Source organism: Podarcis erhardii (assembly GCF_964252035.2).
Source record: "Podarcis erhardii genome assembly, chromosome: 1".
Classification (NCBI taxonomy): Eukaryota; Metazoa; Chordata; class Lepidosauria; order Squamata; family Lacertidae; genus Podarcis; species Podarcis erhardii.
The window spans coordinates 11,383,973-11,396,752 of record NC_138497.1 but is presented as its reverse complement, the minus strand read 5'-3'; the positions used below and the strand labels follow the sequence as shown (position 1 = coordinate 11,396,752).

Genomic DNA, 12,780 nt, shown 5'->3' with positions numbered 1-12,780 from the left:
GCAAGCAACCTGGGCGTGAACTTGTGCTGTGTAATATCAACAAGGGGGGATGGAGTTTGGGTGTCTGGAAGAAAGGGCACTCCAGTTGCGCTCAAGGGTTTGGGATGTTTCCAGAGATTTGGGAGGCGGGGCAGATTTGAGCTCCTACCTGCCCCTTTCCAGCGAGGAAGCAGAAGGGAAGGAGGCACTGCAGTCATGGTTGGAAGGGGTCCAAGATGGGGGAGGAGGAGGAGGGCATGCAAACTACTGAAGAAGAGGGGAGAGCAAGGAAAGAGCCTTGTGATGCCTGCCTGCCTGCTCAGCTGCGGTTTTAACAGCATCCTCCTTTTCTGTAAACTTGCAGGAACGCACTCATGTTCAATAACGAACTTATGGCGGACGTGCATTTTATTGTGGGCCCAGTGGGGGCAGCCAAGAAAGTTCCTGCTCACAAGGTTTGTGGGATAACACTCAGCTTTCTTTTCCCCTGCCATGGGGTTCTATTTGTTCTGTTCTCCATTGAAAGACCCTTGTACCATTCTACATGCCCCAGCGCAAATTTTTCTCATTTCTAGGGTCATCCCATATTATCTTTGCAAAATGCAATTAAGGAGTTGTATAAAACATATAATATATTCTCTGACACTAGATAAAATAAATTTACACTCGTGTACATTCTAAGTTTTATAGCTAAATGGGGAGGGGAAATACTCCTAAAATTGAAATTATTATATAATTCTACCTACTTAAATATAGCTGCCTACAACCATGGCTGATTTTCTTCTTCTTCTTTTAAATGCAGTATGTTTTGGCAGTTGGTAGCTCTGTCTTCTACGCCATGTTTTATGGAGATCTTGCAGAGGTCAAATCTGAAATCCATATACCAGATGTGGAACCTGCAGCCTTCCTAATCTTATTAAAGTAAGTGGTAGTAAAGATAACTTGGATGAAAACAAAGCTTTTCAACAGCTGCAACCATATGCCTGTTCTTTTTAAAAATGGGATTATTCTCTCTCTCTCTCTCTCTCTCTCTTTTTTTTTTTTTTTTTGCATCGATAGGTACATGTACAGCGATGAAATCGACCTGGAAGCAGACACTGTGCTGGCTACTCTGTACGCAGCCAAGAAGTACATTGTCCCGGCATTAGCAAAAGCTTGCGTCAATTTTCTGGAGACCAGTCTAGAGGCCAAGAATGCTTGCGTTCTGCTGTCTCAGAGCAGACTCTTTGAGGAGCCGGAGCTGACGCAGCGCTGCTGGGAAGTCATTGATGCTCAGGCTGAGATGGCACTAAAATCGGAGGGCTTCTGCGAAATAGATCAACAGACGCTAGAGATCATCGTGACGCGGGAAGCCCTGAACACGAAGGAGGTGGTGGTGTTTGAGGCAGTCCTGAACTGGGCTGAGGCTGAATGCAAAAGGCAAGGGCTGCCAGTTACGCCAAGGAACAAGCGGAATGTATTGGGGAAAGCTTTGTACTTGGTACGGATCCCAACCATGACTCTGGAAGAGTTCGCCAACGGGGCTGCTCAGTCCGACATCCTAACGCTGGAGGAAAGGCATAATATTTTCTTGTGGTATACTGCTGCCAATAAGCCCAAGTTAGAATTTCCGCTAACAAAGAGGAAAGGACTTGTACCCCAAAGGTGCCACCGATTTCAGTCCTCCGCCTACCGTAGCAATCAGTGGAGGTACCGAGGTCGGTGTGACAGCATCCAGTTTGCTGTTGATAAAAGGATATTTATAGCCGGACTGGGATTGTACGGGTCGAGTTGTGGGAAGGCGGAATACAGCGTCAAAATTGAACTGAAGCGGCTGGGGGCTGTTCTTGCCCAGAACCTGACGAAGTTTACCTCTGATGGATCTAGTAACACTTTCTCAGTATGGTTTGAGCATCCCGTGCAGGTTGAGCAAGACACCTTTTACAATGTGAGCGCCATCCTGGATGGCAATGAGCTGAGTTACTTTGGACAAGAGGGAATGACCGAAGTACAGTGTGGAAAAGTGACGTTCCAGTTCCAGTGCTCCTCGGACAGTACCAACGGCACTGGAGTGCAAGGAGGGCAGATACCTGAACTCATTTTCTATGCATGATGCATTTCACTTAGAATGTATTCCGGGACTGCTCTGCATATTATGGGATACTCTGACCTGACTGCAAATATTCCAGGGCGATTTGGAATGTTCCGCTACTTTTAACTGTCTACTTACCATCTGGCTATCAAACTAAGTGAAGGAATGCTCTTGAATTTAATCTTATTTTATTTATTCATAAGCTATTTGACTTAATTATTGAACTGCAACATGCAGGAGGGGGAAATGTTTTAAAAAATTTGCACGTGACGTGCATTTATTTTGTATATAGATAAACTAACTTGCAGACTGCAGCTGGCTCAAACAGAATGTTCTAAAGTAGAGCGGTTTGAGAATCTGTTGAATATAAAACATTTTTACTTGTCCTAGATACCTGTGTGCTTTGCTGATTACTGGATCCATGGTCCCTTGTGTTCACATTAATGTTTGCATATAGTACGACTTAAGAGGCTCAACGCAAGGCTGCACTCCCACACCCATTTATACAAACCTAAGCTCCACTGGGTATTAAAGACACATAGCCTTCCACTACAGTGAACTCTTACATGTGCAGTTTATTCACTTGGGCATTTCTGCTAGCTGAAATGTACAGTCCCTGATAACTATGGTCCTATTGGGTCCATCAAAATAAGAGATACAATAAATGTACCAATTTCTCTTGATACAGGACTGTGCTGGCACAAGGTGCCATAAACTTTTGTGCACCTCAAATGGTTGAAATCTCTTCCAAGAGTTCTATTAAGCTAAAATCATTGCACTCCAATACCGATGGATTTTTACTTACTAAACAACTATAGTATCTCAACCCTGTCATTCTTTTTGTAAGGTTAGCCAATAGGCAAACAAACTTTTATTCAGTCTGTCAAACGAAGCAATGCAAGTACATCCACTTGGTTTTCAAAATCAAAAATTGTAGCAAACTGTAATCTTATTCATGTTTTCCTGAGAATAGGTTATTTTGAATTTAGAGGGATTAACTTCTGAATAAGCAAACACGGGGTTGTACTGTTACTATTCGTAGAATTAAAATACCTTTTAAAAATTGAGGGGGGTGGGGAATACTGTCTAAATTAGTTTTTACAATACAATAAACCCCCAGTAGGATACTGTCAGTTCATTATATACCCTATAGAAAAGGGTCAGAAATGAGTCCTCTCTCTCTCAAGATATTTCACAATCACTTTAAACTAGAAAGTGGGATATATTTATTGCCTCCGTTTTCACCTATATAAACTCTGAGCTAAAGCAACTGGAGATCTGTCTCTAATTACAAAGTTTACTTGTTTTCTTGGTGGTTTTGGCAGCCATGATGCCCTTTTACTAGAACAGATCCTGAGAGTCTGCCATAACCAACACGTTTTCAGAACATAGGCTCAAACTGATTGTGGGGGTTAAACATTCGCATCTGAAGCAAGATTCAGTTAATTAGGTAACATAGAAGTGAAGAAAGAAAGTCAAATGAGCCAAGAGTGAAGAAAGAAAGTCAAATGAGCCAAGATCTAAAGAAAGTTACAGCCAATTCTTTGCATCCAATGGAGTCAAAAGCTCCACATTTTTGCAACTAGCTATAACTTCACAAAGTCACAGTCAAATTTGGGCATATACCACAACCCAAGTAGCTCTTTGGAGCCTAGGCAGCATCTTTACAAAGATCACCATGACTGAGAAGCCAAGCAGCTTTTGAGATACTTCAGCATCATGCCAACAAACTCTTACAAAACAATACTCAGCACAAATATATACTGATGTCACTGATGCAATATTCCTGTCCAACCTTGTAAGATCCAACAATGCAAGATGCTTGATGTGCTTTAAAAGAATATTTGTATTGCCATTGTCCCATTTCAGTTAATTTGACAACTGTAGTGTTAGCTGGTCTCTGCATAATTTCCTGAATAACTTGGGTATCCTGAGAAAACAAAAGCTTAAATATTCTAGTAATCATGTAGGACAGCATGCAATACATGCAAGCTTTCGGAAGTAGCTGGCACAGCTTAATGGCTAAGAGTACAAGCTACGACACCCCCGTTTAAAATCTCACCTCTGCTATGAACTGCCCAGATGACATTAGCTAAGCCACTCTCAAAACTTTGCCATCCATTATGGAGTGTAAACAGGGGCTACCACTGACCTATGGTGTTATTTTAAGATGGCTGGGGTAGCATGTGTAAAGTGTTCCAGACACTCTAAAATACTATAAAAATTATAAGAATTATTATTAAAGTAGCTATCAGAGTTATTACCAGACAGGTTCTGGGCAACAATTACACAAATACCTTGATTAATGTGGACTAACCTGCTTGTAAAAATTAAATGCAGTTTTTTTAAAAAAATGGTTTTTGACATTTAGTAAATTTTGGGGTTCCCTGGCATGTCTTGCTTCCTCAAAATACTAGAAATTAATTTGTAGACAACAATAATCAGCAAGCTTCTGACTTGCTATGATATGTATTTGTTTAACAACATCAGGCACACAGCAGTGCTGTTACCGTTGCTGATAGATATCCTTACAGGAGTTAGTACTGCCTGGTAGTGTGATGCCAATAGAAGGCATTGCTGGTTTATACTCCTGTAGCACTAACAGTGCATGGAAACAACCCCCAGAGAGTCTATGTTTGACACCCGTGTTACAACCACTGCCCAAATCTGCTTTGATTTCTCAAGGTTGTTGATGAAGCGCTGACCTTTTAAGGTGGGTTACATCAAAGCCGGCCAAATATTGACCGACTTCTGTCTGAAGTAAAAGAGCACTTTTAAAGGTATTTTAATCTCTTTATTATTTCAAACCAAGAAGATGGATTATTCACCTACACATCCCTCTTAGAGGAGATCCACATACATACACAAGGGTGTGATGCTGTTTCTGAGTAGATCTGCTTCCAAGAAGCCCAAGTGGCTGAAGGGGTAAGTGCTGGTTGCAATACGTCAATGTCTAATTGCAAAGTCTCCCACACTAAAGGTCACCACGTTAAATATTTGCGAAGATAATTTGCACCATTTCTACTGAATTTCAATCAACAATTTCATGCTTTTTTAATCCAAGCCTGTTCGTTTACTTAAAATAAATAAGTAAAGACAGAAGTAATTGGAAGAAGGAGCCTTATCTTGCTCACACTGCTGATAATAAACTACTTAAGATTTTTCTGTTCTAAAGTTACCTCTGTGCTTTTAATTGGCAGCTTTCATCTCTGGACTCCTTGGTTTTAGTATTAAAATGCCTTCTACATACAGGTTAAATTGCATTATGTAAATTTTTTTTTTTTTAGCTTGAGAAGCTGCCATGAAATCATGGCACAAGTATACCCACATACCAAAAGTCAACTCTTATTAAAAAATACCTATAGCTGGAGCATTTATGCAGAGCTCTCTGGCCAACAGAAGAAAAGTTTTTCCCAGGACGTAGACATTCACCTGTGTAAGGAAGGGGGGAAAGGGTACTTTGATTATTAAGCAGCAAAAATTACAATGTCCTTGTACAGAAATAAAACTGTGTCCTGAATATGCTTTAAACAAGTGTTCATATGTTTTAAACATATAAAAGTATAAACTTCTGGTGCTGACTATTATTTACCAGTCTCATCAGCACTGCCGGATTTACGTATAAGCTAAACAAGCTATAGCTTAGGGCCCCACTCTCTTGGGGGCCCCCCAAAAAAAATTAAAGGAAAAACAACCTGGATGTACATTTCCAAAATATAAGATAAAAAACAAATAAAATAAAACCTACATACAGCACAGTGGCAAATGGCTTTAGATACCTATTAGGTGAATAAATTACCATACAGCACATATTCAACACAAAAAACAGTGACAATTTGTTGTTGACAAAGGACAGCTGGACATATAAAGGGCCCCATTACCTTCAGTAGCTTAGGGCCTCCTCAAACCTAAATCCAGCCCTGGTCATCGGCAAAAATATCCACATTGAGTCGTAACGCTGTGGTGACTTTGCACTACTAGAAACATTTCCACTCATGTGAGTTGGGCACACAATTTTCACCAATTCCCTCTACCCACTGTAGACTCTTGTGCCTGCCAGAAAGGCCAGCCAGCGTGGGATGTGGCACAGAGAGAACAGGCACAAAGAACAACATGGGATACAGCACAGAGAGAGATACAGTGGAGAGGCTGAGCATTCTCAACAAGTGGGTTCTGTGGTTTGCACCATCGTAAGCACTTTCTACTAGGCCAAAACTACAATTAGATTCAACCTAATAAAAAGAACTGGAAGCTTCACCACATGCCTTTGATAGGCTACCAATTTCATGGAATGGGGGAGTTGGAAGGGAGCACAAGGACCACCTAGCCCAACCCCCTGCCCACCGTGGGGCTCAAACCAAAGGCTCTTAGATAAGAGTCTCATGCTCTACCAACTGAGCAATCCCAGTCGCTAAGCACTTTGGTAATTCTCAGATTTTTTAAGCTCGAATCACAACTTTCGTAGTTCATATACGGACACACACGCATGTGTGTGTGTGTCCCCATATATGAACCGTATATGGAGCCCAGGGTGGAATCCGTGTGCAAATGTCAATATTTTTCACTTTCTGAACATCCATTATAATACATAGATACAGATGATTTCAAATTGCTGTTCTGAAAGATACCACATTTGGGGTATTGGAGGAAGAAAAAGGCTTCAACCAAGTCAATGGGAAAAGAGAAAGGGGTGTCAGAAAATGTACAGCAGAGGTTAGTGCGTAAGTGGCACTCAGTAAACCCAGATGCTGATCAGGGTGTAACAAGCTGATCTCAAAGCTCCTTCAAGCTTTCTTTTATAATCTGTGGATAGCTACCTATGCTTGCGGGGGGGGGGGCAAATTTCACTGACAGTAATCATTCTCATTTCATAGTTATTTATACTTAGTATGTGTTTTTTACTATGCAATAGGTTCTATAGATGTCCTATCAAGAAAATGGCTTTATAGAGTGAAGTGCTTTCTCCAAATTACAGTGCCACCCTCTTAATAGGATGACCTGCAGCTCTAAGCCTTCTTATACTTCCTCATGTACAGAATAATCAATAGACACTTCTGCCTACTAGTCCTCTGCCCCTTACCATTTTTAAGTGGAAAGCGGGGGGGAGGGGGGGGATTCACTGTGCTGCTACAAATTAAATCCAGCAGAGCAAGAGAAACTTGTAATCAATGCCAAATGTATTGCAAGGAAGGAGGGAAAACAAGTAAGCGGGGTCAGGGCTAAGGTTACCAGACGTCCCCGTTTCCCGGGGACAGTCCCCGGAATTACAAATCAGTCCCCATACAAAACTGAAAAGTGTCCCCAAATTTATTGAAAAAAATCTGGTAGCCTTAGTCAGGGCACAAAGCTGAAATTGCTACCAATGTTTACGGGCACCAGCATCTGGAAGTGTTTCTCCCCCCCCCCCAAAAAAAAGGCCCTAAAATATTCAAGAAGCTTCACTTCAGATATCACATTGCAATGCATTTTGCATTTTTCTCCCTTCCCACACCCTTGAAAAAGTGTGGAATTATCGTCAAATTGCATCTTGAACAGCACTTGGACTGAACTAGTTCAACTGGATGAAGTTCACAGAAGTAGTTGAAAAATGAACTACACCTGAATGTAGTTCCCATAATTGCCAGGTCACCTGAAGGCAAATTAACTTCATTTGGTAGAACTTGGAAGCATATCTAGTTTATCTTCACATACACCCTCTGTACCCCCCAGCAGGAGCCCTGACTCTATTTAGCTTTTTTTTTATGGAGGCAATGTTCTAAGGCTTATTTGGCAGATATGTAAGTTCTTCTGTTGCTAAGGAAGCTTAGTCACTTATTCGCTCTTGCTAAGCATCCAGAAAGAAGGAATGTGAGGCATTTCCTGCATCTTCTCTGAGAAGATATTTACTCTCTTCCAACAGGAGCAGCTTGAAGCAAGAAATACAGGTACAGAGACAAAGTGAATGATGCCTTGTGCCTTTAACTGCTGTGTGACTGGCATAAATTAAACAGAGTAAGCCTTTTGTAGTATGGAAATAAAATTATGGGGCAAGATCCACCTGTAACATTCTGCCAGTTAGACATCTTATTACTGAGTGTGACCCCAATATAATTTTGGACGCTATACTCTACGGCTGATTGCCGAAGAATTGATGCTTTTGAATTATGGTGCTGGAGGAGACTCTTGAGAGTCCCATGGACTGCAAGAAGATCAAACACATCCATTCTTAAGGAAATTAGCCCTGAGTGCTCACTAGAAGGACAGATCGTGAAGCTGAGGCTCCAATACTTTGGACACCTCATGAGAAGAGAAGACTCCCTGGAAAAGACATGAAAGGGGACGACAGAGGACGAGATGGTTGGACAGTGTTCTCGAAGCTACGAACATGAGTCTGACCAAAGTGCGGGAGGCAGTGGAAGACAGGAGTCCCTGGCGTGCTCTGTCCATGGGGTCACGAAGAGTCGGACACGACTAAATGATTAAACAACAATGAATACTCTACAATTCTATGATTCTAAGATAAAGGCAGCATTACAATTTATTTTTCATTTTCCTCCTCTATCCTGCCAAGTTTTTTTTTAAGTGCTTGGTCCAGCTGGTGGTCACACCAAAACATGGTTTGCACTAACCATAGTTTTGAACAAATCATGGACTGAGGTTCCCAAACTAGGGTAAGCCACAGTTGTATATTCTACTTGTTCAGTTGCTCCAGTTTCTATTACTGCAATGGCTTCCCAGAGGCAGAGTAAAAGCTATAACTATGGTTTGTCAAGTCACACAGCATACCAAATCATACTTCCTGTAAACCATGGTGTTCAAATCCCATCCATGACTTCAGAGTCTAGTTTGTTATCAGCAAGCCAGTGCTTGCTTACTGAGATAGCATACCAAGCCATGGTTACAATTACTTTATTATGGCTTGGTGTAAATTGACTCAGACTGGTATGTCTGCTCCTGAGTGTCATGATGTCCACTCAAATGACTGCAATTCACTGTCCTCTGCCCTCCTGCACCCCGCACCCCACCATCTGGGGTGAAGACTTCTGCTCAGACAATACTGGATTTTACCCATATTAGTTTACCTCATTTTGTCTAAAGCTGGAGTCAGAAGAATATAGAGCAGGTGTGGAGAACCTTTAGCCCTCCAGAAGTTGCTGAACTACAACTCCCATCAACCTTGGCAATTGGCTGCTGAGAGTTGTAGTTCAACATCTGGAGGGTCAAAGGTTCCCCACACCTGAAGTAAGATGGTGGATTGCGGTTTAACTGTGTAATTATTGTGGTACAGATCTCTCTTTTGATTATTTCTGTCCAAAAAGAAACAACAGCAGAAAGTAAAATGACCTTAGACTAGCCCAGCATTGACAATTCTGACTAGCAATGGTCCTCAACAGTCTTCAGCAGAGGGAGGTCTTTCCTATCGCCTCCTACTTGATCCTTTTTACAGGGAATTTCTAGGGTGTCCTACTACTGAGCAATTCCCCCTCCACACACAGACACCACAGACAATGATTCCTTTATTTTACCCCCCACCCAATTCCCGAAGAAAAACTGTCTCTGTCCCTAATCTACCCTACTCCTTCCATTTGTACCCCAAGAGCAAGGCAGACAGCTTAGCTTTGCAAAAAGGAAAAACAAAACACTTGATATCAGAGACCCCTGGGAATTTCTGATCTAAACTCTCAAAGTACAATTTCCCAGAGTTTGGTTTTGTCATCGATTGAGATAGGAAGCCTGCATGCACTGCTCACTATTCCATTGCTCCACTGGGTTTTTCCATAGACCTCATACATGTTTAATGCCAGTACAAAAAGTCAGCAGGAAGAAATTGGTTTAGAGTCCCTTGATAAGCAAGTGTTACTGATGCTTCAGCTGGAGAACACACACATGCTCACACTTCATTTTGGAATTATAAAGTATTTATAAGCTTGAATCTGGAGCATTATACCAACAATGAGAGAGGGGATAACCACAAGGTACTCAATGTGAATCAATGATGGGGCTGCGTTGTTGCATTGTGTCAATTTACGGTGCTTTGCTGTAAATATTTTACAAGCATCCGTCCTCTGCTCTGGGTCTTTTTCCATTTCTCTTTTTAGCTGGGGGGGGGGGGAGTGTCATCATCTGCACACATTCAAAATTCTTGCTTCTTACATGGATTCCATCAAATCGCACAGGTGCATTTCACTTTTCGGTTGCCGCAAACTGCCTTTTCAAAGATAAATACATCTCTTTCCTACAATTCTCAGATTTCCGCAGCATCCGGCACTGCCTTTGCCACAATCTCACTTTGGCAAGCCACTTTGCTCTTAAGCCTCGTCTCTCCATCTGCAATGTTGGAATTGGGGATCCGCAAATTTTGACTGGCTTTGGTAACCAAGCCAAAATCTGTGATCACCATCATTCTGCCCTCCTCTTCTCTGCAACCTCAGCTGCACCTCCATGGAAGAGCAGGGGCAATCCCCCTTCCTGGAGGTGGGGAATATTCCTATGCAACTGCAGGAATGACCTTTCCCATGGCTGCACTGAGCATCTAAAGCAGGCATAGGATGTTTTGGGACTACAACTCCCATCATCCCTAGCTAACAGGTGTTAGCATTTTATGCATCTGATGCTGCAGGTGTGATTGGTGTAAATCACATGCCTGTCTGGGAAGACCGTGGGAACGGAAGACAGCCTTTTCTCTCTTCCATTGCGGGTACTGTTGGACTGTACTTTTGCTTTTACTTTGTCCTATTCTCTCTTGGAGCTGATGAGAGAGGACACCATAATTCTTTGTCTGTACATAAAAGTAAAGGGACCCCTGACCATTAGGTCCAGTCGTGACCAACTCTGGGGTTGCGGCGCTCATCTCGCTTTATTGGCCGAGGGAACCAGCATACAGCTTCCGGGTCATGTGGCCAGCATGACTAAGCCGCTTCTGGCGAACCAGAGCAGTGCACGGAAACACCATTTACCTTCCCGCTAGAGTGGTACCTATTCATCTACTTGCACTTTGACGTGCTTTCGAACTGCTAGGTTGGCAGGAGCAGGGACCGAGCAACAGGAGCTCACCCCATCGTGGAGATTCGAACCACCGACCTTCGGATCGGCAAGTCCTAGGCTCTGTGGTTTAACCCACAGCGCCACCCGCGTCCCTTGTCTGTACATAGTGTGTAAATAAATACGTAGATGAGCTCTATGATGTCTCACGCTTTTTGCTGTGCAATGCTAGAAGCTTAGTGTGCATATGCCATCTGGTATATGTCACTGAGCGCACTGGAGAAGAAGGGAAATGCCTTTTCCAGAGCTGCGCATACCAGAGGATGCTCGGAGTGCGGGATGCAGGAGCACCTCAGGGCGTTTACCAACAACAGGACCAGTGGTCAGGGATGATGGGCATTGTAGTCCCAAAACATCTGGAGGGCCGAGTTTGCCTATGCCTGATCTAAAACTCAGAACAATGGACAATCCCCACTGACTCTCCTACTCCAAACTGGAGAGGACAACTGAGTTTCTCATCATCATCCTCACCAGAGCAAAACAGGTTAGTCACTGAGGTGCAGGTGAGTATAACAAATAGGACCTCTGTTTGGACTAACACAGACCTACCAGGGTTGTCATGTGGATTGCTTAAAAAAAAATTAGAACACTTCAAAAAGAGCCTGGGAAATTGCAAATATTATTTTAGGTAGCAAGCTCCGGTTGAGCCTTTCCCAGCTTTCTGCGCAACCCAGAGTTTCAAATATCAAGCTGCTTTTATCCGAAGCTCATTTGATTCCCAAATGATGAGATGCCAATCACAGTAGCACTTAAGTCTATTAAAGACAACAGGTAAGTAGGGGGACCCAGATTCAAATGCTTCATCATCAACAAGGTCAAGAAAAGCAATTCCAGGCAGAGCAGATAGCTAAGGCACTCAAGCAACCGGGCTCCATATCAGGTTACCAGCTGTTCAAAACTTACTGTAAAAATAAGATCCACCGTTTCACTCTGGAGATTACAAAAGAAATATTTCAGGAAAGAAATAATTATTATCTGGTGACAGCCAGCCAAGAGAGATCGAGATTGTTTCCAAAGGAGGAATTTCAACATCTACTGAGACTATCAGTTCACTCTTTTGAATTATTTCTTTAACCATGCTATGCATTATTTCCTCATACTATACCAAGTCAAGCAGTTCTCCAGACAATGTCTCCAATGACTAGGGTTTACCTTTGTGGAGAAATCATCCCAGTGAAAAAAGAGTTGTTAAAAAACTCTACTTTCAGAGTACAAAGCTTCAATACTGGATAATTTCTCCAGTTCTATCATTTTAAAATCTCAGCTCTCAATTTAGAGTGGAGTTTCTGCACAAAGCAACTTTTTTTTGCCCTGCAATTCCTGACTTCCATGGTGGTGGTGGTGGGGGGGGGGGGGTTCACTATATCATTTCTGCAAGCCTGAGCCTGTAAAACTCCATGTAACATCTAGTTTTTTCCTCCAGATCAGGAGAAAGGCAAGCGGCAATACAGCCATCAAAGAAAGTCGATGGAGAACAGACAAGGGTGGACCTAGCCTGCAAGGGCAAAAAAAACGACACTATTTGGGCAACATTAAGAAAAATATATCAAAATGGCCAGCAGCATAACATCAACCAGAAAAATTCATTTATAAAACAAGATGCATCACAAATCAGTAGATCACCTTAATAAACCAACAGAGCTGGAACACTGCTCAGGTGAGGCATTTTAAGCATGTGCCTAAATACAAATACTGTATGCGCCTGCCTG

At 42.4% G+C, this 12,780-nt stretch overlaps 2 protein-coding genes and 1 long non-coding RNA gene across 3 annotated transcripts in view; 2 read left to right on the top strand and 1 right to left on the bottom strand.

Moving 5' to 3' along the window:
- The window catches only part of BTBD6 (BTB domain containing 6), a 4,284-nt gene extending 1,843 nt beyond the window's left edge, over positions 1–2,441 (top strand). The window contains exons 2-4 of the mRNA XM_081863807.1: positions 344–434; positions 782–900; positions 1,039–2,441. Coding sequence (XP_081719933.1) covers positions 344–434; positions 782–900; positions 1,039–2,071 — 1,243 coding nt within the window. The 3' untranslated portion in view covers positions 2,072–2,441. The remainder of the gene's footprint in view (positions 1–343; positions 435–781; positions 901–1,038) is intronic.
- The window catches only part of BRF1 (BRF1 general transcription factor IIIB subunit), a gene marked incomplete at its 5' end in the record, with an annotated part of 190,627 nt that overhangs the window by 118,529 nt on the left and 59,318 nt on the right, over positions 1–12,780 (bottom strand). Inside the window, one exon of the mRNA XM_081861258.1 lies at positions 5,410–5,482. Coding sequence (XP_081717384.1) covers positions 5,410–5,482 — 73 coding nt within the window. The remainder of the gene's footprint in view (positions 1–5,409; positions 5,483–12,780) is intronic.
- LOC309345626 lies at positions 3,543–4,833 on the top strand. Its single transcript, XR_014158330.1, has 2 exons — positions 3,543–4,432; positions 4,500–4,833. It is a non-coding gene; the product is annotated as an uncharacterized lncRNA (long non-coding RNA).